This window comes from Lactuca sativa, chromosome 1 (genome assembly GCF_002870075.4).
Source record: "Lactuca sativa cultivar Salinas chromosome 1, Lsat_Salinas_v11, whole genome shotgun sequence".
In the NCBI taxonomy this organism is placed as follows: Eukaryota; Viridiplantae; Streptophyta; class Magnoliopsida; order Asterales; family Asteraceae; genus Lactuca; species Lactuca sativa.
The window spans coordinates 111,596,772-111,623,133 of record NC_056623.2 but is presented as its reverse complement, the minus strand read 5'-3'; the positions used below and the strand labels follow the sequence as shown (position 1 = coordinate 111,623,133).

At 33.0% G+C, this 26,362-nt stretch overlaps 1 protein-coding gene and 1 long non-coding RNA gene across 2 annotated transcripts; both read right to left on the bottom strand.

Annotated features, from left to right (window-relative positions):
- Positions 1–1,799: 1,799 nt before the first annotated feature.
- LOC111921409 (ras-related protein RABH1b) lies at positions 1,800–5,393 on the bottom strand. Its single transcript, XM_023916990.3, has 6 exons — positions 5,057–5,393; positions 3,844–3,914; positions 3,639–3,727; positions 3,314–3,425; positions 2,830–2,920; positions 1,800–2,211 (listed from the first exon to the last, which is right to left on the bottom strand). The coding sequence occupies exons 1-6, from the start codon at positions 5,171–5,173 to the stop codon at positions 2,068–2,070; spliced, it is 624 nt and encodes a 207-aa protein (XP_023772758.1). The 5' UTR covers positions 5,174–5,393; the 3' UTR covers positions 1,800–2,067.
- A 15,848-nt stretch (positions 5,394–21,241) lies between these two features.
- On the bottom strand, positions 21,242–22,826 carry LOC111921410 (uncharacterized). The gene is made up of 2 exons (XR_002860169.2): positions 22,451–22,826; positions 21,242–21,432 (listed from the first exon to the last, which is right to left on the bottom strand). It is a non-coding gene; the product is annotated as an uncharacterized LOC111921410 (long non-coding RNA).
- Between the last annotated feature and the right edge of the window lie 3,536 nt (positions 22,827–26,362).

Sequence of the window (26,362 nt, the reverse complement as noted above, 5' to 3'; positions counted from 1 at the left end):
CCATACCGGTTCAACTAAAAACCGGTTTTTAAAACATTGCTTTTAACTAATCATACGGGTGTCAAATGAACTTGACTTAAATGTCATGATTGTCTTACATTTTTGACAAATATTTAGATTCTTACTAGATTCTAAAAACAACACAATCTATAGGAATTAGCGAATATGGTAAGCATGAGCACTCTGTTGCAGAGACAGGGGGCACACACATGATTTTATAGTAAGGGTTTCACGGGAGAGTTAGGAGTTGCACGGTAGTAGAAAAAATAAAATTTTTAAAAATTTTTCCACTACTGTCAGAAAAATTAGGGGTTGTCGGTGCCACCATGGACCACCCCTAAGTCCACCCCTGTGCAGAGGCACAACATGAAACACATGGTATCTACATATCTTGTAGGATCTTTCAATATCTCGAGGGATATGGATTTCTCGTGTCTATTAAGGAAGCTGAGCTAGGGGATCCATATGATCCCCCTAGCTATCAAAAAGCCACGTCAGATAAAAAATATGATAAATTGTTTGAAACCATGAATATATATATATATATATATATATATATATATATATATATATATATATATATATATATATATATATATATATATATATATATATATATATATATATATATATATATATAATCCATGAAGGACAACAAAGTTTGGAATTTAAACATACATGACGATACTCATGGTTCTCAAAAATCACGAATTTAAGGATTTGGTACCGTCGGTATCGGTACCATTCACGGTACTTGGTATCGTTAATGTTAGTTCACTTTGGTACTCAATATCGTTTTTTCAGCCATTTCAATATTCAAGATTCTCGGATTGGTACCGGTTCAGTCTCATGCTTATCCCTACAAGAAACTATAGCAAATCCATAATCAATCAGATCGGATGACTTTTATAGTTTTACCAAGCTAATTTTTACTTCATTTTGGGAAGCTTTGAATGGTTGGATCGGCTTCATGCATATATCTTAGCAAGTAAACATAACCATATCGGTTGAGCTCACCAACAAAGGTAACAACGTAGCTTTTACTATTCCCTGACATACTTGTGAAAGGTCCACTTACATCATGTATGAATTACTTCTAGTAGGTACTTGGCTCTTTCGCTTTGACAATGAAAGGAGACTTAATCATATTTCCACTCAAACAAGACTCACATACACCAAATGACTCAGAGTTTGTTGTTGATTCCAAAATTACATTAGATTGGAGTTTTTCGATGCATTTTTTGTTTATAGAACCCGTAAGTGAATGTCATAGATATGATTTTTTTTTATTCTTGTTTAAATCTTTTGGCATTACATATATACATATATAGTCTTATCATTTGAAACATTATTATGCATGACAAATCAAATATGAATATCATCATGAGGTCTTAATGAACTGAAATGCCATAACCTGAAAACCAGATTATCTCAAATGGAAAATTAAAATACTTCTGATATATATACTTGGAGAAAAATTACAACTGTAAAATATTAAAACAAGACCACTTGGTCAATATTAATCCTTTATATATTAAATACCATAGTTTTATAAATGCATTAATAAAGGCCAATATCCACATTAAAACTTGTTATCATTTGAATTTGATCATACATAAAATAATAAGCTCAATTGATCGGTGAAAATACCAATTACATCACAAGTGCAACTCTTAGGCATATATGGAACTCAAGATAATTAGTGTGCAATTTGTTATATTTTAGGATTTTAGGAACCCTTATCAGTATCAAGATTAACTTAACATATTAAATAAGAACGATATTAAATATAATATTGGTTACAAATTAAGAACGATATTTAATTGGAAATTGATAATTAATCACCAAAGTTAAGCACTATCTCAAGCCTCCAAGTTTAAGATTCGAAGGAAAAAAAAACAATATAAGAACACTCTCAAAAAAAGTAAGCACAAAATATGGCACTAAAAAGCTAAGTCAACTAAAGTCAAACATAACAAACCCTTTTTTCCATATAGCCACTAAAACCTTCAAAAAAAATATGAGGGACTAATTTGGTAATTTGAAGAATCTTATTATATGAATCAATCAGCATGCACAGCCTCCAGATTGGGGATGCTGGGACCCACTTGTATTGCTGGACTTTAGATTTACATCGACCATGTCTTCCTGCTTTGTTGTAGATAAAGTTTCCATTCCTGGTAACGCAGATGCTATTTTTCGAAACAAAGCCTGTAAAAATAGTGAATTACAAATTTCGTCCCTATACTTTACTCAAAATTGCAAGTTCAGTCCAAAATTTGAAATTATCTCAATGTTGGTCTTTAAGTTCACATTTCGTTACAATTTGCTCCCTGTGCTTTTTTAAAAAATCGCAAGTTCATCCAAAATTTGAAGTCGTTTTTTAGAGTAATTACAAATTTGGTCCCTGTGCTTTACTAGAAATCGCAAATTCAGTCCAAATTTTCAAATTCAACCAAAACCCAAAAAATTAAACTAAAACTAAAACTTAAATAATACTTCTACTCTGTATTTTTTTTTTTAAGTTTTGATTTTGTTTTGACAAAACTGCAAAAATGGTCCCTATGGTTTGTCGAAAATTACCACTTTGGTCCAAAAAGGTTTGGACTAGCACCAGAGGTCCAAACTTTTCATTTTGTTGCAAGTTTGGTCCAATTTGTTTTGAAAATATTTATAATGACGGATTTGCCCTTATTGTTTTAGTTTTAGTTTTTATTTTTTGGGTTTTGGTTGGATTTAGGGTTTAAGATGAAGGAGACGAGGAATACTTCTAGGGTTTGCTTAATTGCATTGAGGAAGATGAAGATAGGGGCAAAATAGTCATTTTACCTTTATATTGAAGCCTGCCTTGGCACTAGTTTCAATAAACATTACGTTATATTCACGGGCTTTAGCTTCACCTTCCTCTATTGAAACTTGCCTACAAAATATGCATCAAAAGGAAATGGATGTAAACCATTATAATATTTTTTTTGACAAAACTACCCTTTACTAGATATTTCTGTTGTTTCTTTCTTGTTTTATAAAAATGAAAAATTTACTATTTACTAAATTTTATTATATACTAAGCTATAGTTAATCAATAAAAAATTGAAACTACATTATTTTTTTCTGTATTTTGCCCTTTTCCAAAACTTGGTAACCTAAAAAAACGGTTTTTGAAAGGTCAAAAATAGTATAATGGTTTAATCAATATAGAAAATAGTTAAGTGGCTAAATCAATAAAACAATGAAAGAACAAATGCAAATATGCAATCAATGTATTAATTATTATATTTATAAAGTAAGCTAAAAATAACCACCATTTATTTACCTCTTATCCACAAGGTCGGTTTTATTGCCAACTAGGACAATGATGACATCACTACCTCGCTCCGTACGAACCTCCTCAATCCATTTTGCAGTGTTCAGAAATGACTGGCGACCTAAAACCATCATAGAAGTGGTTGAGATTATGAAATGTAAAAAAAAAAAAACGATAAAGGGTATTTACGTCTTTTGCACAGACAAGAGATCAAAAGCAAATTCTTGTCATCAGTTTGAGTCTCAGTCCAATGTATGTCAGACACAGACACAGACACAGACTATTGAAAAAAAGGGGACTAAAAGAAGTCAAAAAGGGAAGAGAAAGAACATACTTGCAACATCAAAAACAATGACAGCAACAGAGGAGTCTCTAATATAACTTGGAATGAGACTCCTGAATCTTTCTTGTCCAGCTGTGTCCCTTTTTAATACCAAAAATCAATGAATTAGTTTCAAAAGAATGAATAATGTATCACTTTTTGAGTATATATATTATAGCTTAAACAATACTAATAAGTAATGTATATATAATCTTACCAAAGCTGCAAACGAACTGTTCGATCTTCAAGATACATAGTTTTTGATAGAAAATCAATACCAATTGTAGCCTGGAGAGTGGATATAAATTCAGAGTATACACATTAGAGAGGGGGTAGGAAAGGAAATACGAAAAAGATTGAGATAACAAATGAAAGGTTTGATAAGAAATTGGAATGTAATAAACTACGAGAGGAAAATGTAGACATTCTATACTGCAAGGGAAACCAAAAGGACTGAATTCGAATTAGCAATTCATCAAAAGGTGTATGCACTGCTATTAATTGTAAGTATTGATAAGTTATTGTTTTAAATTTTTATTTTTGCCAAGGAAATGATTTCCTGGATTATGAAGAAAACTTCACACAACTAAACTAAACCAATCTATTGAATAAATGAAAGGGGATTTCTTAGTTTTTCCCTTAATAAGAGTAGCAAATTTAGTAAACAACTACCAAAGGCGAAAAACTATGCTATAAAAGAATGAAGCTCCTTTATATGACTATCTATGCAGTTAATCTATGGACTTAAATGATTGCTTGGAAACATTTTTTTGGAGTTAGAATGAATTGATGAGGATGATTAGGAAATTTTCAGCTTTCTTATACAATATACTCATTGTTTTATCCTTCTTGGTTGCTTGAGAAATCAAGATTTTGTACATCATAGATAGATTAGACAAAAATTGGTATTTTAATTGTTCTCAGATAGTCAGATTCAATAGGTAGATATTCTAGCAGGGGAATTATCAGAAGCACCTTTATCTAGCAAAATCAATACAAGTAGTATTATTCAAATCTGTAGCCTGGATGCATATAGGGACACAAGCAGAACCACTCATGGTCCTAATTAGCTTCAGCTGGAATGACCAAAACAGTGAATGTGTTATCTTAGTTCCTTCAAATCTGTCACGATTTAACACATGGAACTCTCAAAAACTTCAACTACGAGAAGGCGAGATGTTTCTATCCATATCCCTAACAAAGTTCAATGCGATTATCCAATTTCTCTTGGAGTTGAAAATGGATCTGTTTGAAAACAAAACTAAGCTTTTTTCAACAATTAAGGGAGTAACGAATCGAGATCAAGTCCAAGTCAAAATCAGATCAAACATCCAAAAAAGCTCTCAACAGATATCACAAATCAAAAGGCTACACATAAAACATGGTCCGATAGCAGCTACATAATAATAAGCTGGATCAAATTAGATTACCTGATAAGTGTTGTCAAACTTATCGTACATGAATCGAGTAATGATGCTCGTTTTTCCGACTGATTGATCTCCTAAGAACACCAGCTTGTACTTCGCAAGAGCCGACACCGGAGCCATTTTGTTTGAAATTAATTAAGATATAGCAGCAGATATATCCACGACAACGTTGCGATCAAAGGATGAAGATTTTCCGACGCGTATGACTGAGATCTCGCCGGAGAATCTTGGAGATCAACGCCGAGAGATGTTAGGACTCTGAGAGTCTGAGGTATATGAGCGAGAGAAAAGGGTTTGTTTAAGAGTTGAATCCGTGTCGGCTAACGGAAAATGAGTTTGTTGCATTTGGCATTTGTTTGAATAGTAACGACTTGGACACAATTAGTCAAAATATATAATTATTTAGCTTTTCAAAGTTTTTTATTTTAGGTTTTTAGTGTTTAATTTAGTTTTAAGATGCTGTTGTTATTGAAATAAATAGTTTTTATTAAATGTTCTAATAACATTTCATTGTATTTTTCAATGTTAAATAGATTATAAGATAAATTGTAATTTCTAAAAAACAGCGGTTAACAGAGGTATTTGTAATGAGAATTGTTATCGAGAATTAAGAAAAGAAACAATAGATTTGAATGATGAAAGATGATGAACACACGAAGTAAATATTAATCAGATCTCGTTTTATTAAGACTGATTACAAAGTAAGCTGAAGAGAAATATTGTGTTTCGATATCGTTACTCTACTTCAAGCCTAAGTCCCTATTTATAGGGAACATATAAAAAGTATACTAAGTCTAAACATTTACGCTTCGCATTCTACACTTCGCATACAAAATTGACTTAGTAAAATAACATAAAAATGCGAATCATTACAATACAAACTATTCGACTTTTACAACATACATCTACATTCTCCCCCTTTGTAAACAGTCGATACAATTCAACTTAAAAGCTTTTGAATTGCAGAATGAATCGTTCTTCGCACCTCTCCATACCAAGAGATCACCTTCTTCAAGTCCTTCTTATCACCTTCGTTATTTTTCTTGCAATTGTTCATACGTACAATGAAGTGCGTATATTGCGAAGAATTGTATCTTTCAATCTCTGAAGCTTTGAATAAGAACTTCTTCGGTTGCCTTTAGTGTCTCTTCCCGAAAACACCATGCCAAATGGTTTAAGGCATATCTCACCCACAACATACTTCGATAGAGCTAATTGTGACAAAGTATCCTCCCACGGAACTTTAACTTCTCTTCCTAGCACATTTGCTAACTCTTCATCAGTAAGTGCCAGACAATCGAAATAGTTGTCGATATAAGTCTTCACATGTGCAAATCCGACTTTAAACACATCTGTTTCTGAGCCTTTGAGTTTGTTTACTTCCATGTGCTTCAGAATAAGAGCTACTTGAATGAGATCGTTGCAGTTCATCAAAGGAAAATTAGCAACAGTGAAGTCGTATTGTTTGTTGTTAGCCCTGATGACAAAATATCGAAAATTTTGAAGCATGTCTTCAAACAGAACATCCTTCTTTATCGTAAGCACCTTCTTGATCTTCATCAGGGACCAAACTTCATCAGGATTCTTCCCAAGAACAGCATGAAACCTGATTTTCATATGAGTGTAGTCATCCGGATTATCAAATTTCTCACTGATCTTGTATTGAGCCGTAATGAACAACATTTCATTAATAGGGAAGTCCAGCTGACAGTGATCTGAGTTTGCAATATCGTAACTTCGTTTAGGCTTCTTCTCGAACTCATACATCTCCCTTCCTACAACTTTAGACTCTATAGTTTCGTAAAAGTAAAGTTTCGCAGGATCTCCTTTGTTCATGGAGGGAGGATCACTTGCTCTTTGTCTCATGATGCTCTGAACTTGTCTCATTCTTTCTAATTCAGCCTCAGCATCAGCTTTTATCTCCTCCTTCGACTTTTCATATAAGATGCCTTTTCCTTTTCCTGTTACATCTTTCTGAGGTTGAGAACTAGAACCTCCTTCGTTTCCTCCAATAACAATTCCCTTGGAAATTGTTTTTGTGGTTATTGTTGTTGAAGAAATCGATTTTGTAGGAATTGGAAGAGTTGCAACCAGTTGAGTCGAAATCACTTTGCCCACTGTTTTAGCCTCATCTTCTTTGCTTCGACTTTTCTCTCCCCCTTGCGCCCCTGTGAAAACAGGTGGAGCACTCTTCGGAAGTACAGAAGTGAAATTTGAAAGCGGAGTTAGGGCTTTCTGAATAGCTTGTTCTAAAGTATTAATCTTTAGAGACAAGAATTCAGGTGTAAGGATTTGCGAAGATGATGAATGCGAAACTGCTGATTTGAGCTCAGTGACTAATTTGATCAAGTGATCAAACTTCTCCATTGTAGCAGCTTTCTGATCTTCAATAACAGGAATATTGTTGAGTTTGTGGAGTTGAGACGAAATTTCCACAATTTGCTTTTGAAGATCTTCTTGTCTCGTATGCACATCTTGAAGATCCTTCGCAAGTTTAGACTTCAATTCCTGAATTTTGAAGTTGACATCCTCACGAACTTTCTTGACGTCTTGTACAAAAAGAATGTGTCGTTCTTTTGTAGCAGCTTTAAGATCTTGAACTGCAGACGTAAAATTATTCCCTTGTGCTTTCACTCTCAGCTCATTGTTTTTATCTGACTGATCAACTTTCTCCATGATTCTTTTCTCAGCTCCTTTAATCATGACATCCACCTCCATTGCTGAGATCGAAGACATTCTCCCGAAATCGGCTTGCGATTGGATAATGGTCTTCAACTTTTGATTCAGTGTTTTAAACTGCTTTCCTGTCATCAGCATATGATCAGGAATGTCTTCTTCTTCTGAATCAAAAGCAATGTTATCTAGAACTCCTCCAAAAGCACCTCCTTCGATTTCAGAATCAGACATTTGTTGCGAAGGTGGAGGATTTTCAGGTGATTGGGATGGAAAAAGTGTGGTGAATGGATTCTGAAGGGCATGATCAAAAATGGAGGAAGTGGTTGATAAAGTGGTAATAGGTAAGGATGTTGGTAATGGAAATGCGACACTCGAGATAGGTGCCCCCGTATCAGATACGTTGACAACCATATCCGAAATAGGTACCTCCTCAGTAACTGACTTGGTAAGAACTATTTCGAGTGGTTGGGTTTGTGAAATAGTAGTGGAAATTTGCGAAGTTTGAGAAATTGGTAAAGAAACATTTACCATTGTTGTAACAGGTGGAGTTTCTGGGACAACTTCTTCATCTGATGATTCATTGCGAATCGCCATCTTCCTCTTCTTGCCCAGCGTGCGTTGCATGTTTTTCGCAACATCTTCAGCACGTTGGCGTTTCTTTCCAGGAGACACTGGGGCAGGAATACTACGAATAGTAACTCCTTTACTACTCACTTCTGCTTTGCGAATTTGTTTTAAAACTCCAGACTTGGAAGGTAAAACTTCCTTCTTCGATATTTCATCTTGCACAGTTGGTGAAGATGAACCCTTCGCAGGTTTCTTGCTCACCTTCTTCTTCTTCTTCGACGGAGTAGCAACGTCGGGTAATACACCTGTCTGATCAGCTGTATCGATGTTTCGCAAATATCTCACCAACACTTTGTGAGTGGGAGAAACTTTGCGAAGCATCGCATCCGGAATGCGAGCCACCCTTGTAAATATTGCTTCATCATCTTCAATCACTTTTGGAAATTGGTAAAGCGAAAATTCAGCAACTTCGATATCTGATACGATTGGAATTGCTTCTTTCTCGTATACTTTCTCCAGGATCAAACTCCAGTATCTGGCACAAGATATCCCCTTCTCCGAATTCGTGTTTTCCAGACTTTTCACAAATTCCTTCCAAAGCTGTGTTGCGTAGTCTACATTGATGTCATAGTAGATACCCATTACCATGGCATACACTTCGACTCTTCCTCTATCTAAGCCGACTGACCTTCCGGTAAGACACCATAGGAAAATGCCAAAAAGAAAATTCTAGATGCATGGTAATCCCGACTTCCGGAAGTCACTGATCTTCTCCAACTCCGGTTGATGTCCCATTTCATTGAACATGTGAATGATCTGGGAGTTTACAGGTTTAACAAAGGGAGGGTTGTTTGGAATCTGCAAGAACTCCACGAACAAATTCTTGGACAGTTTAACCCTTTTGTTGTTGATGAGATTGAAGGTAATCACATCCGCTGTGTGATTGTATGAAGCCGTGGAAGCAGCACGAGATAACCACACCATCGGAACTGGGAATGATCGGAACATGGCAGTTGATAACGGTGATCGTTTCAAAGCCACGATAAGCATCTTCAAGTCTTCTGGATATGCGGAAATGTTGGGATCAACTTGATAATTTGTGCTTTGAATCTTCATAAGTGATTGAGAAAGGACCTCATAAGTGTTGGAATTTGTGGCTGCCATTGTTAGGTTTTGAAAGAAATTGGAAGTTTGGATCAAGATGAAAGCTTTGAAGTTTTGTGAGAATTGTTGTTTGCGTAACCGTTCACAGTGTTCTTCATCCCCCTTTTATAGGTTACTCAAAAATTGATTTGAAATTAAAGCGGGATGCATTTAATGTTATCCGATGTGGCACCTTGAATCTCGGATCATTACTGTAAAAGAGTACTATGCTGCAAAAAGTAACTGTCACATCTCCTCAAAATCCGGATAGAATACCAACCATTTTGAGTATACAGCCTGTCAAGTATCCGTTATAGAATTCGAACCGGTAAAACCCTTCGCATGGAAGCAAGACTCTTTCACTTTTAGGATTTAAAGTGAAGTCATATGCCAGATTTGCGAAATCATCAGTCTAAGTTGGTTTTACTCAGAACCTCAAGGATTTCGTGTGTGCAATGTGTCAATGAAATAAGATAAGAATCAAGAAATTTTGAAATGTTGTGATGTCAAAAAGTTAATTTAACATGAATGCAGAAAAACCCCAGGCAAAGGTTGCTTCGTCAATTATCAAGAGAGATAATCAACAGCTTGTGTAGTTTCCCGTGAATTACAATCGAATACTTGTAAAGAAGTATCAAAGGGCTTCTTTTAAAAGTCATTTTGGGTTGGTTTGAAATTTCATTACATATCAGCCTTAACATAAGGTGAGAAATTGTAAATGAAATTACTTGTTTAACCAGTGTAGTCAGTGACAAGTTGGCTTGTGAAAATATTTATCATGACAAGAATTTGCGAATGAAACTTACACTGAAATCATATTCAAGAGAAAATTTGTTTTGGATCTTGTTGGGTAACAAACATTCTTGGTTGTAAATATTTGATCAAGACCACGCATACGAATTGAATATGATTTGAAGTTTCGAAATTTTTGATACTGAAACAAAGGTTTCGTAAAAATCTGGAACAAAGTTCCCCGTCAATTCCTTAAGGTGTATGATTTTCGGGTTTCACTTTCATCACGGACTCATGATGTTAGATCTTTAACACAGAGTTGTGATCTGTCTAGGTTTTGATTGGTTTGATCAAAAACCTCAAGGACAAATCTTTGTTAAATTTTTTTTTGGATTTTAAGAACAGTTTGGTTTAAAAAGATTGTTTAAGAATCGAAGTGTACCTCTGTTATATTTGGACAAAACAGAAAACTCTTAACTCATTTAAGAAAAGTAAGGTAGCTCGTTTTGACTTATGCGAATATAAGCCTTTTTGGGAAGAAATTTTCTTGAGAAAATTTCATTAAGGCTTTCTTGTCACACATAGAATCATGTTTAGGCTTTTGGTCTACATACAGCAGCATGCTTCTAGGGACATCCTAACTAGTTTGTAAAAGAAATTTAATACCTTCCCACAGAAACACAAATGTATGACCTCTTCGCATTTGTTGCCCTGTATTAATTTCTCAACACACAGTTTAAAGAAAAAAATATTTTTGTGATTTTTGAATTTTTCAAAATGAAAGAACAAAACAAATAAAATCTTTTTGTATTTTTGATTTTTCAAAATTAAAGAACAAACAAAATAAAATCTTTTTGTATTTTTGATTTTTCAAAATTAAAAAAAATTATGCGTAAACCTTACCGTAGTGATTATGGTCTCAAATGCGAAAAGATGTGGTTGCGAAGCCATGCGAAGCCTCTGAATGAACAATAACCTCTGAATGATGTTGACTCTTATCTGCTGAACAAAACTGTTACTCTTGTGTTGATGAAATTGAATTCGCATTAATCATCCCCAAACTTGCTAAAATTCGAACAAATAATTAGTAGAATGAAACAAACTTTTGGAATTTAAAAACCATGTTTTCACTTTGTTTGTAATAGAATCCATTATATCAACATCATCAGTTCTAGATATGGAAATATAGTCATTCAATAATTTTGAATTTCCATTAATTGTAATCTTATCCTTCACAACATTCGCATTTTTGATAACTGGTTTCCATTTTTGAACTGAAACTTGCGAATTATGAGATGATGCACTATCACTTGAAGAATTATTTGTGAACTTATCAAATGCATTTTTGATTTGTTCTTCTGAAAACTTCCCACTTTGATATTTCTTTCCTTTTCCTTCAAACCAATGATTGATCGTACTTACATCAGATTTTCCTTTTATGTATGAAACTTTGGTTGGTTTTGATATTGAAGGATTTGGAAAATTTGATTGTTTTGGTGAAAAATTCTTTTTGGCTTGAGTTGAGTTCTTCAAACTTGATGAATTATTCGTGAATTTGCCAACATTTTGAAACTTTTGATTATTTGCAAATTTTTGCGAATTCTCAAATTTTCGATTGTTGTCATATTTGCGAATATATGGAACCTTGTCAACAGAGTTTATTTGTTTATGAAAACTTGATGATGTTTTTGAAATTTGTTCTTTTTCATCTCTTGATTTTTCATTAGACACAACTTTCCAGAATATTGCTTTTCTTGCTTTTCTTTTTGAAACATTATTTTCTGTTGAATAGTTTCCAACCATCAATTTGAATTCATGAGAATTTAGTTTCACTTCAACCTTTGGGTTTTCAACTTTTTCAAAAATTTTGTTTGATTTTTCACCTTTAACTACCCATTTTTGTGCTGATTTTTGTTCTTGAAACACATAAGAATTTTGGGTTAAATTGTTTTCTTCTGTACTTTGATTTGCGAAAAAACCTTCAGTTGTGGACTTTTGGTTATCTTTTTCAATCATTTTATTAAACTCAGGATGAACTTTCTCAGCATTTCCAGTAGCGACAAAAACTTGATTTGGAAAAATGATTTTATCAGTACATACAAAATTTGGAAATACTACAGTGTTAGTTTCCAAATAATGTGCGCCTTTATCATTTAAAATTTTGTCAAATTCTTTTGTATCTTCAAACACTTGATCAACTACAACCCTTTGAGGTGTTTCTGTTGAAATTTTCTTTTCTTCTTTATTTATATCTGTGTCATCAGATTTCTAGCTTTCAACTTCTACATTATCAAACTTACAATGTTGCGAAGTTGAAGGTTTATCAATTTCATCCTCTATTATTGAATCAACTATTATTTCTTTACCTTTGATCTTAGATGTGATATTAATGATTGACAATTGAGAACAATCAACCTCTTCTTCCTCTTCTATCTCACTGATTTCACTTATATTATCAGAATTTTCATCAATATCAGCATAATTCAACTGTGAGGAAAGAGTTGAATTTTCAGTCTTCTTTATGATTTTCACTTGTTCACTCTTTTTCAAACTTTCATTGATAATGTTAACCAACTCATCAGCATTCAGAAATTCATCAATTTTGACAATACCATAAGTATATCTATCATCAGGTATTTTGTCAAATTGAGCCATTGTGCTTTCGCAATCATAAGAAACAACATCAACTTTTTCACGTTCATACTCAAGAAAAGGCAAAAGTTTCCTATGTTGTTCTTTGCTAATATCAGAAGAATGATGTAAAGCTGCTAATTTTGCATACAGTCTTTTTGCAGAATTACTATATATGTTTCTTTATGCTAGTAATAACCTAACATCGTTAGTAAGATTATTCCTATCACAATCTATATTTTTGACTTGCAATTCCAATTTCTCAACTCTGCTCTTCTTTATTTCTAAATCTCTTCGTATCTCACTAAGTTGCACATTTAATTTCTTAGCTTCATTACTAGCAGACACAATAACAGAATCAAAATAAGCCACAATATCATCAAATGAAACAATTTCAGCATCATAAGCAGATAAAGGAATATTAAAAGATTCAAGAATTGTACGTACCTTGGTTGTCATGGGTGACTTGTCAGTGGATTTAGACACAAAGCATCTCCCTGAAATGTTCTCTTTGCAATCCTCAAAACTTGCGAACATTGCACCATGTGTGGGATGCCTCATTTCCTCATCATCAGATCCTGAAGACCAGATCTGATAAGTTCCACTTTCTTCTTCAGCAGTTTCTCCCTTCGCAACCAATGACACTCCTTTGGTCTTAGCACGTAACTCTTCAATCTTCTCGGAGTAGTATGCTTCATCTTTAACTTTTTCTTTCTTCTCCTCTTTCTTTCGCAACATGCAGTCAACTGCGAAATGATTCGCACCATTGCAATAATGACAATAAATTCCTGAATCACCTTTCAACTTTTTCTCTTCATTCGCATTTTTCTGTTTTTCATCAATTTTCTCCATTTTCTTCCTTTCTTCTCCTCCAGTCTTTGTGACAACATTTTTCGCATCATTCATCTTTCCTTTTGGATTAAACGGCTTTTTGAAAAACTTTTTAACTCTGTTGTTTGAATAGAATGCTACAGCTTCATCATCGGAGTTCATCAAAAATCCTTCTTCATCTGAACCATCTTTTTCATCAGTTTCTGATACCTTTGAAATAAGAGCCAAAGGACCACCAATCGCTAGTTTTGATTCTTCATACATTTCTGAGACCTCACATTCATGTGTTTTCAGTTGATTGTAGAGATCATTCAATGTAGTTGTATCAAAACTTTGTTGATTCTTAATCATCATGCTCACACTTCGCCATTCCTTGCGAAGACCCATAATGAAAGTTAAATTGAATTCCATGAGAGATCTAGTGATACCATACCTATTGCAGCGAAACATAAGCTCATTCAGACGATCATAGTAACTTTCGAGAGTTTCTGCATCCTTTTGTCTGAATTCCTTCAGTTCAACCAGACATTGCTTCACAGAATTGATCTTCGTCTTTTCGCTACCTTGATACTTTTCTTTTAGAGTATTCCAGATGTCTTTTGCTGTTTTACAACTACGAATGTAATTGTAAACCACAGGAGGTAGAACACCTCTTAGTTCCCTCATGCACCTCTTCTCATTATTCTTCAGTCGTTTTCGTTGTTCTTCAACATCAGGAGATGCAGTGGATGATCCAAGTTGTTGAACATTAGCAGGAGTTTGTACTGTTCCATCGATACAATTCCAAAGTTCTTCATCAATTCCATTTAAGTAATCTTCCATTCTATCAGCCCACTGATCATAGTATTCTGGAATCAACATCGAAATTTTGGTTGAGGAACCAAGCAAGTGAGAGAAAGAAGTCATTGTATTCATGTTGAAGTTCGCCATTGATGAACACAGAAAATATCTGAAGACTTTGAAAACTTGATGAATTTCAGAATTCGATCAAATGAATTGATCAAAAATCACTAATCGATTACTCGACTTAACAATTCAAATACAGAATCGATTCAAATCTGAAGATCAAAAATGATTTTCAAAATAAAAAATGCGCGGAAAATTTTGAGTTAATTTTGCAACTCAAAAAGCAAATGATTCTTATACGAAAATCAGATCTAAGCAGTTTGAATCCTGCTCTGATACCAATTGATGAGAATTGTTATCGAGAATTAAGAAAAGAAACAATAGATTTGAATGATGAAAGATGATGAACACACGAAGTAAATATTAATTAGATCTCGTTTTATTAAGACTGATTACAAAGTAAGCTGAAGAGAAATATTGTGTTTCGATATCGTTACTTTACTTCAAGCCTAAGTCCCTATTTATAGGGAACATATAAAAAGTATACTAAGTCTAAACATTTACGCTTCGCATTCTACACTTCGCATACAAAATTGACTTAGTAAAATAACATAAAAATGCGAATCATTACAATACAAACTATTCGACTTTTACAACATACAGCTACAATTTGAGTGAATTATAATTTATAAAATGAATAAATAAAAAAAACATAGGATAGTAACTTTTTAAAAATTTTAATTAGTAATTATTTAAAAATATTTACGAAAATTATTTTAATAAATCACATATATTTTATATATTATATTATTAATGTTACTTAACATAACTACAATTAAGATAAAAAGAATAACATTCTGTATATACAATAATGAGATTCTTGAAAAAATCAACTTTTCTATATACACAAAATCATTTATGCAAACAATAATTTATATTCAAAGCAACAATAATTTATATATACATTTCGTTCAGATCAAAAATACCGAGTTATTAAACTATATGAGAAGAATAAACAACCTTAAAAGAATGAATTATATTATCATAAGAATGTGAAACTAATTTGTGAAGCATGTCTCTACAAATGTATAATTTTTGGCAAAATAAATTTGATCTTCTTAAATGATCCATAGAATCAACTTGATCTTTAAGTTTGAATGTAAAGGTTATTGTAAAGGCTATTCTTCCAATAATATTTTGGGTCTTGATGTATGCTTCTCTTTATCATGAAGTTGATGATGGTTAGGTGTTGGTGGTGTCGATTATGATGTTAGAGAGAAGATAATCCAACAATCGTGGGATGATGGTCTCGTGATGATGTTTGATAGTGATGAACATAGATGACAATGACATCAAATAAAGGTGGTTTGGTGATTGTGATTGGTTGTTGTGAAGGTGATGATGGTGTTGTGTGGCGGAGATGGATGTACGTGAAGACAGGGAACTGAGTATTAGGCTAACATTCATCAACTCAACAAGTTAATCATGTTTAACTACACCTCTAACTTGTCTTCTCCATTACCACACTCGCCCTGCAAGAAAATTCGAGGCGTCTAACTTTTTAAGTTCTTACCATTAGGGTTGTAAACGAAACGAACGAACATGATGGGTTTGTTAATGTTCGTTCCTTTAAGTTAGTCGAACAAATGAATGACCACGAATGGATAAACGAACGAGTTTTCTTGTTTATGTTCGTTCATATAACAAATTACATTGTTCATATTTGTTCGTTTATGTTTGTGAACAAGTTAAACGAACAAAGATAAAAAAAAACATAATGAAACATATATAACCATATATTAACACAAATGAACATATAATATAGTAATATAATCAAACATGGTTAAGCATATATGAAAGTAAAATGAACTTATATGAACGGACATAAACAAATGTTCACGAACATAATTGAACGAACGAGACTATTGTTTATGTTTGTTCGTTTAACTAAACGAAGGAGAATCTATGTTCGTGTTCGTTCATTTATTAAATAAACAAACATAAACGAACTTCCCGCCGAACGGTTTATGAACAATTCGTTTACAACCCTACTTACCACCCACCCAAACATATTTCCAAAGACGAGTTAATATTCCATCCCACTTTTTTAACCAAGAGCTAGTGAGGGATGACCCCTTTCAGTGGCGGACCTTAGTGGTGCCCCAGGGGTCCCAAGCCACTGCTCCGACGTCGGCACGTAGTGTAAATTTTTTTTTAATGTTTTTTCTATTGGGTGCACCGGCTTAAAACGAGTGACACTAGTAATATAGATTTATTTGGAAATTTTCTTTTAGTACCACCCCTACGAAAATGGTCTGCGTTCGCCACTGACCCCTTTAGAATTCATATCATTCAAGGATTTAACTATACGTCCCCAAACAGAAACCATGAGAGAGCCATTCAAATATGCAACTATTAACTATTTATTGTATTTAAAATGCCATTGGAATATTATTTATATCGGATATGTTTTATTTTAATCCGGCTAAAAATATATATAGAATCGTCCCTGCTTACAAGTAACTCTATTGGAAATAAGTTCCAATTTCTATCAAAACTTACATGCGTGAATTTGCCTAATTTTAATAGTTAAAAGGTTATCAAAGAACAAAACGGATATTTTAAATTATTTTTTTGTTTGAACACAAAATTAACCCAATATTTGGATGCAAACATGTTTAAATGAGTGAGATCAAATGTAAAACTCAAATTTGATTCATCGCTCATATAACATACGTAATAAGAGCCAATAGACAATACATAGTTGGCCCAAATCTTGGACTACCCAACCTTTGGCCCAATCGTTTGAAAATTGAACCATGTAATAATATTAGAAACCTTTTATTATAAGAACTTAAGGTAATGTTATGTGGGCATCTATTTTCGGAAAACAACAATAAGTTTAAACTCTTCTAGCTATTTTAGTAGTTTTCGTTATTTTATTTTGAAATAAAATATGAAAGGCAAAACTGTTACCATATCAATATATCAAAGAAAGAAAGAATTTAAGAAAATTTTATGTTGTCAGTTATGTTTAAAGAATCGGTAACAAGTATTTATTTTGCTCGACCAAATGTTGGAGAACAAAATACTATTCATGTTGTGCCAATAACGTATACGTTTTTGTGACATGTAAATAAAAAAGACATACCTTTTATGTATGACATAGGGGTGATTGGGGTTGTATATTTGAAATACTTATTAGTTTAAATGTGATTTAATAAATTGATGCAACTTGATAAATATGTTTTAGGGTGTTTGACTAAATAAAATAAAAAGATTTATTGAGTTAAATAACTAATTTTTTGAATAAATTGTTTAATTCGAATGAATTTAAAAGTGTTTATTATAGATGAAAAACAATTTATATTTTTCATATTTTAATCCTAAAATACCAGATGGATCGTTTTCTTGTTTTTCTTTTCCACCACTAGTAACATGAATACAAATCACCATTTTGTCTGTCTTTTTCTTTTATTTTTCAATTTATAAAAATAATTTTCAAAACACTAAAAAAATATTTTTTTTTTATTGCGTTTTGGTATCACATAAGCTAACATTTGGTTGGATAGAATAACAAATGAACATACTTACAAGAAGAAAAAGCATAATTTGATTTAAATAAGCAATTTGAAACACCTCTTATTATTATTACCAGGGAAAAAACATAAAAGACATTAAAATTTTTAATTTTGACATTTGTGTTTTGTTTTTTCTCAATTAAATTCTTAAATTTACAATTTTGTTGCAAATTTAACCAATCGATTGATTTGTTTCATGTGTTTATGTTTTTTATTTACCGACTAAACAAAAAGTTATGTAGCTTCCATATATGATCTTAGTTGACAAATATTTAACTTAGTGTAAACCCTTACATATATTTGTACTTATTGTCCTTTATTATTTTTTTTTTCTTCTCTCAAAGCATCACGATTTTGTATAATGGTTTTTCAAGATCGCCTAAATGATTTATCATCTCAAAGTAGTGTAAGCAAGACAATGAAAATTATCCACAATAACGTCTCCTAAAGGAAATCTTCCTTGCCTTACTTTACTTTATGATGATGAACCAATTGACCGACATTAGGAAGCCGGTGCACAAAACCGTGATGCTCTGAGAGAAGAAAAGAAAAAGAAATAAGAGAAATTGAGTACTGATCTACGAAATGATTCAATTTAACCTATATGTTTGCCAATTATGATCATATGTAGAAATTACATCAACTTTTTGTCTAATCAACAAGTAAGAAATATAAAACATATGAAACAAAATGATCGATTGGTTAAACTTACTATAACATTATAAACTTAGTGACTTATTGGTAAAAAAAAAAGCAAAACACAATATCAAAATCAAATTTTATGTAAAATTAAAATAACAAAATCCAATATCAAAATCAAAATTTTATGTTCACTTTAATTTTTATTATTATTTTAATAGTTATTGAGAATTTGGTAGGATTTTGCTTTCAAAATCCTTAAAATAACATATAGTGCACTTGTTAACGTGATTGGAACCCCCAAAATAAATAAATAAATCTCCCTAAATCCTCTATTGGTAAATTGCATGAATTGATAATGATGTTTTTATTAATAAAATTAGGTTACAATTCGTAGAAACTACGGGTAAAAAAAGAAAATAATATTGATAATTAAAAGTATATTGAAAAATCAAATATTTATAAAATTTTGTTAATTATTGGGTGTTTGGGATATCTTTTGAGAATGACTTTTAGGAATTGTGTTAATTATGGTACATAAAGAGCTATTTCATAAAAATACTATTTTTTTTCTAATTAATTATCTTAATATTTTCATATACTAAAAATAAAATACAATTTTTAGATAGTTATTTTTGACAAAATTACAAAAATGGTCCCTGTGGTATGTATTTTTTGGGGTTTTGGTCCAAACCACGAGTTTTTTTGGGTTGGTGGTCCTTTTGAGCTAGTTTGCTTGCAGTTCTGGTCCCTGTCCAAACTAAAATGACTATTATACCCTTAATGAATTTAGTTTTCATTTTTCTTTTACTTTTTAAAATTGTTATTAATAATAAATATAAAAGCAGGCCCTTCTCTCTCTCTCTCTCTATCTCTCTCTCTCACTAACACACACACAACACACTACCACCAGCCCAACCCTCCCTCTTTGATTCCATACTGAAATCAGGAAGAAGAACCGAAGGAAAAGCCACCCTCGGAACCCCTCTGCCACCTTGTCGCCATCCATTGCCACCACCAAAAACAGCCCCTCCACCACCCTCCATTGTTGTTATGCTGCTACTTATGAGGTCCCTCCATCCCCCTCTGTCTTCGTCTTCATCATAAAGCAACAGAAACCGACAGGAGGAGGCTGTCGGCCTCCTTCCATTATCATTCATCACAGCACCAACCATTGTCGCCTTGTTGTTGTTGAGCCCGACCACCTCCTACTGCCTCTCATTTCACCGTAAATTCCCTTGCACCACCATTCTTTTATGATTTTGTTTTGTGAATCGTATCAGTGGTTGGAGTCCTCATAGTGGCAGCGACCAAGGTGGGAGCGGGTGGTGACAGTAGAGTGGGCTAGCGTTGCAGGCGGGTAATGGAGCTCCGACGACCTCCTGTCGTTTCGTTCTTGCTCCTGCTCTATAGAAACTATGAGTTGTGGATGAGAGGGAGTTCGGGGAAGGTGTTTCCGACAGCAACGATTGTAGTGGGTGGTGGTGGTTTGCGTTGACAGCCCAAGGGAAAAACAAATTGTGGAGGCTGTTGGTGGCTCATGGTGGTTCTCGATGGCACAACTACAACAACATCACCACCCCTTCTTGGTGGTGGTTGTGCTTGACAGTGTAAGAAGGAAAGGAATAGAAGAAGAAAAAAAAGAACGTGAAGTGTGGGTGATTGAGGGTGGTTCACGGTGGTCAAAGGTCACCTGTGATGGGTCTATGGCGGGGTAATGGTGGTGTAGGGTGATGATGTTGTAGTGGTGTTAATGATGAGAATGTAGTGGGAATTTTTTTTTGTGGGTCTAAACATGGAGGTGAAGATGGTGAATGGGTTTAGGAAGTTTGATCAGGAGGGAAAAGAAATTTTGCAGTTTCTTTTTTTTATTCATTGACTTTCAAAGAGAGAGAGAGAGAGAGAGAGAGAGAGAGAGAGAGAGATGTGGGCCCAAATTAGTTATTTATTTTCTTTTTCCTTTAAATTAAATAGAAAAAATATAAAAAATATATCAGAAAGGGCATTTTAGTCTTTTCAATTTTCCGATGGACCAAAACTACAAGCAAACATAGTCAAAAGGACCACCAACCCAAAAACTCGTGGTTTGGACCAAAACCCCAAAAAAATGCATACCACAGGGACCATTTTTGCAATTTTGTCGTTATTTTTTCATCCTGAAACTTTAGTCATAATATGCCGAGATGTTAAAAAAACCCTATAAGACTTTCATTTCACCTTGGGATGACAGAGGGAGAAGATACGGGTAATAATGGAAAACAACAATAAAATTTTAAAAAACATAATCATTAATTATAGATTCGCAAACATTTATTTTTGTACAAAGCTATATGTTTTGACCGGTAGTGTATAACCCTTAATTTAAATTATTATGTAAAATTATTAGAAGATATGAATGACATTTTTATATATAGATTAATGATTAAATTGTTTTACTTTGTAGAATGAACTATAAAACTTTATAGCAAAAATAAAAAAGGCAGTAAATCATGAAAATTACAATGTTTTGTACAATATAGTATAATAAATATAAAATTGAATATGAAAGTGAAAATCCAAATTTATAATATAAGTTTAAACACATTAATAGTGTTGAAGAAATACACAGTAGATCACATGTTTAATAGATAAAACATGTTTCAATTAAACCTCAAGTTTTGTGCACTTTTATCCTTCCCAATTACACATTCTTTTCCCAAATCCCCAACCACCTAAGAACTACACACTACTCACCTGCACATGAGAACAAAGACATGTCAATATTATAATGACCAAGCCCATCATCCACAAGAAAAACAAAATAAAAACAAAAATCATAAATTTTTTGAACTCATTAACACTAAAATCTCATTGCTATACTTGACAGGAGTCACATAACGAAAAATCCAAATCGATACATAAGGTATTTATTGAGTTTCCATCACTACTCCTCTACCTACACTCAATAGTAACTGCATGATAGTATACATAACCAAACTTTAAATTAAAATTGTCTACTTATGACAAAAAGTAAGAAAAATAAAAGTGTTGGTCACTAATAATAGATGGAATAAGATATTATAAAAGTGAATATGACCCAATTCTGAGTCAAATTTGTGGGAAGACCTAGACATGGTTACACATTCACCCCCTTTGTCCTTCTAAGAGATGACTTCACCAAACAACAATTTAACAAACATCTCTTTCATCTTCTCTTCTTCAAAGCAGTCTCAACTGCAAAGAGTAAAATGCAAACTCACAGAAGTCAATTTTTTTTTGAAATGGCAAACTAACTAATCGATCTAGTCCTAAATAACCACCTATGTCTCCATCGAGACTTGAATCCCTGACTTCTCATATGAGATGGTCACTCCATACCGCTAGGCCATTGGTCCTTTGGTCACAGAAGTCAAATAATCAACATCAAGTAAGAGCCTATCTGTTAGTAAGTTTTTTAATAAACATAAAAAATCCCTCATATACTTTATCCTAGGAAAGACTTCTCTAAAAATTCAATTGATCTTATACACTTTCTCACTCCAATCATCCCTGTATTCTTGATCACCAAAATAGTTGTTAGACAAGCTAGAACCCTACAAATCAATTGAACCAATTCCGAGTCTGATAAGCTCCCATCTCAATCATTATTATCATTTAGACCTTGAAAATGCATATATACAATTACATAGTTTCTAAACAGTAAAAGATACAAATAAAAATCATGATTCATACAAATAAAAATCAAAATCGAGTCGAAGATCCAGATTCATACCTCATATCTGCCCCAACTTCAAATAAATACCCTCAAACCACCATTAAGTGGATCTTAAAGAAGATGAACCCAAAACTCCACAAAGATGAAAAGGTTTTGTTGATGGATGGGAGTTATGTCGCCAGTAATAGAAGATGAGATTGATGGAAACCATGAATAACATCCAAAACCCTAAAATCTTGTCGAGAGAAAAGTATGGAGAGACCTTTTTGGAATGAAGCGGTTGAGTTCCAAAATCCGAAAATCAAAACCGATGCTTAAACCATCTAACGATGAGCAGCGATTTTTGGACAAAAGTAGATAGGAATCGAATGTTTATTTTAATTTGAATAGGTATCTAGTTTCCAAAATCAAGAATGTAAAATTGGAGCAAACAGAGGTGTGATTTAAGGAATAAACAGATGAGTAGATAACGTAAAACTGTTTTTAAAACTGAAGGGTAAATCAGGTATTTTACTTTGAAATTTTGATAGATGGAGAAGACGCCACGTAAGAATAAAAAGTCACTTTTATTATAACAGGGGATATAAAAGGTTTATGTATCTTTATTTTATCTCTAAATTAATTGTATTGAATATAAATAAATGAATATTTTACATTTCTATTACAAGTGACAAATAAAAAATAACTGCTTATATAATAATTCTTATAAATTAAAATAATAATTATATTAAAAATAAAAAAATATTTTAAAAAACATATAAACAAGGAAACCTTAGTTATTAAAAATATAATCCTATCTGTTTTAACCTTAAAATAGTAACATCTTTTTTTAGGGATAAAATTAAATTTTGTTAAGTAAATAAATAAATAAACTAACAAATCAAATGATGAAATAAACACATAAATAATAACAATGTATTTTATTTACTAGTTTGAATGGAAAATCTATAATTTATAAGATTTACATAATTAATTTAAGAAATATATAAATTAAGGATTAATTTGGTAAATTGTGAAAAAACGTAGTATTTGAGAAACTAGCATATTATGAACCAAATGGGTAGAAATATTGTGAGAAAGGATTAGAAAGGTATATATAAGGAGAACTAGTTGTTTATGTTTTTATTTGTTGTTAAATTAAGAATAAAGGAAGTTATGGGTAATTGTTGATAAGTAGCAAAAGATAAAAGCTAGACATCTCTCTTTTCATCCCCATTTGTTCAAAACGATATTTGGAAAAGGAGAGAGAATCAATGTAGATTTCATAATCTAGACGAAGAATTGAAGTAACATTTGAAGCTTTGGTATAAAGCACAGCTAGAAACTTAAAGAGGTATAATTCATCTCCATTTTCTCTTAGAATTAAAGTTAAAGACATCCAATCCAAAAATCAAACCATATTATATGTGTTTGATTGATGTTTTATGCTTAGTCTTACTTCTCAAGTTGCTAGTTTGCTTCTATAGTTTCATTCATAAATTGATTGGGAAAATAAATGTAATTTTAGAGTTTCCAAAGCCTAAAACGGGTGGAAATCCATATTTGAAGTTATTTTCATGAAATTGATTTTTTTTTCTAAGTTGTTTTAATCTTTCTAAACTACATATGAGCTAAGAGATTGTAAAAACTTGTAAAAACACAATTTCCCAACATCACGATCTATTATATCAATTTAGGATTAATAGATAGGTGGTTTTTACGTATTTACATAGAAACCTCACTACAACAATCCTAAACTACTCTCAAAATGAATCCCTTAACCTAATCTAACATATATATATATATATATATATATATATATATATATAAGAACAAACAAAAGCTTGTTTCAAACCCTAGAACAAACCCTAATCTGTATACGTGAACTGAGAGAGAACGAGAGTGAAGGTAAACTGATCGAGTGAATTATGACTCCACCTTCAGTCGTCCAAGCCTTAAGTACCAGGGTCACACCCGATCCTAAGATCCGTGTGTAAACCTGGGTGAACTTGTGATATATACATCCAACCCACTCAACACTTCATAAATAAACCTGCAACACCTTTTAACCACAAGTACTACAAAATATATCCAAATATTAAAAGATACCAAAATGTTAGTGTAAAATGTTATTTATTTTAACAGTCCCCCTCAAGCTAACCATTTTGAAAACAATTATTTAGAAGAAAAATGATCAATCAAACACAGTTTATCACTAAGAATCTTATGTTGTGAAGACACAAGAGACTTAGTGAACATATCTGCAACCTGATTAGAAGAACCAATCTTAATCAATTTAGCAACTCCTTTAACAATTTTTTCTCTTATGATCAATTTCAAAATGTTTGGTTTATCATGAAAAACAAGATTCATAGCCAATTTAATGGCATAATCATTGTCACAAAATATATTTACTGGAACAGCACTCTTAAAACCAATATCATATAAAATTTTCAAAACCCAAATTAGTTCACATGACAATGAACCCAAAGCCCGATATTCAGATTTTATGGTCGAAGGAGATACAGTAGACTACTTCTTGCTTCTCCAAGAAAATAAGAGAATCACCAAAATAAACCACATAACCACTAACAAACTTTCTAGAGAAAAGTCCCTTAGCCTAATCAACATTTGAATAGCCTTTTAACAAAAGAGAATCAGATTAAGACTTCAAATAACTAATACATTTTACCAGGACTGAGTGTTAGATACCTTAACAACCTCATTGCAACTTGTAGATGAGCTTTAGTGGGTTTATGCATATACCGATTTAAGGTAAATAAGTTTTCTAACAAGTTTCTGAAAACCAATTATATTTTCTAATAAAACATCATTGTTATTATCAAAAACAATATTTGACTCAAGAGGAGTCTGAAACATCCCAAAAATACAGTCCAAAAATTTCATTTTAAATCATTAATAAAAACCATAAGTATCATTCATCATATGAAAGTCATAAATCGTGTATCTCAAAAATATCATAACATCTGTCAGTATATCAAAATCATATGTCAAAACATCAGAGTGAATCCTCCCAGGCTAAAAGCTATGGTGTGTGCAATGCAGTTATCCTGAGCTCTTCCCCTTACTAGCGGAAGTACCTGAAACCAAAACTGAAAACTGTAAGCATGAAGCTTAGTGAGTGTCCCCAACTCCACATCATACCATACACATAAACACATATAACATACATTAGGCTCCGCCCTGCTACATCTGGCACTGCCTGACATCGGCCTTGTCCGACATCAGGCCCCGCCCGGCATCGGGCCTCGTCCGACATCGAGCAAATCTCGGTATATATACGAGCATAACTACTAATACACATAACAATATAAGATGAGCATAATCACTTAACTATAGGCATATAAGCCTTCCTCGAGCCCCGCTTGGCATCAGACCGAAATCTGAAAGCATACATATATTCCGTGGGAACTGCCTCGGCATCGGACCATAGTCCGAAATCATACAAATACAAACACATGCAAGAATCACAAAGACACCAAGAATACTAACATTCTTCGGGTACCGCCCCGACATCGGATTGAAACCTAGAAAACATATAAACCTACATCGGGCCCCGGTCGATAATGGACCATAATCCAGAACATACTAACATACATAAACGGGCCGAATTTGGTGCCTTCGACCCGTTCCTACTAGAGGAAAACTCACCTCGTAAGCTAACTGTGAAATATCATGTGAGGAATCTCTGACGGCTGCTCCAGTGACTCCCCGGCTATCATTATCACAATAACACTTAGTCAAAATCTTAAAATCCTTCTTAGGGTAAAGTGACCATTTTACCCCTGGTCAAAGTCAACATTCTGGTCAATGTCAACGTTCTGGTTGACTCAACTCGCCAAGTTGACCTATCAACTCGCTCAGTTCTATAACTCAAAAACCCTGAAATTGCCATCCAACTCATTGAGTCATCCCCCTGACTCGTCGAGTTCCCTGGTTACTCATAGTCGTGATTGAGCGAGTCAACTC

Excerpts from the sequence above, each read along its gene's own strand:
- LOC111921409 (XM_023916990.3), bottom strand. The coding sequence starts at position 5,173 with ATGGCTCCGGTGTCGGCTCTTGCGAAGTACAAGCTGGTGTTCTTAGGA. Across the intron at positions 3,915-5,056 it reads AGTTTGACAACACTTATCAG|GCTACAATTGGTATTGATTT; the intron begins GTAATCTAATTT and ends TCCACTCTCCAG. Across the intron at positions 3,728-3,843 it reads ACAGTTCGTTTGCAGCTTTG|GGACACAGCTGGACAAGAAA; the intron begins GTAAGATTATAT and ends GGTATTAAAAAG.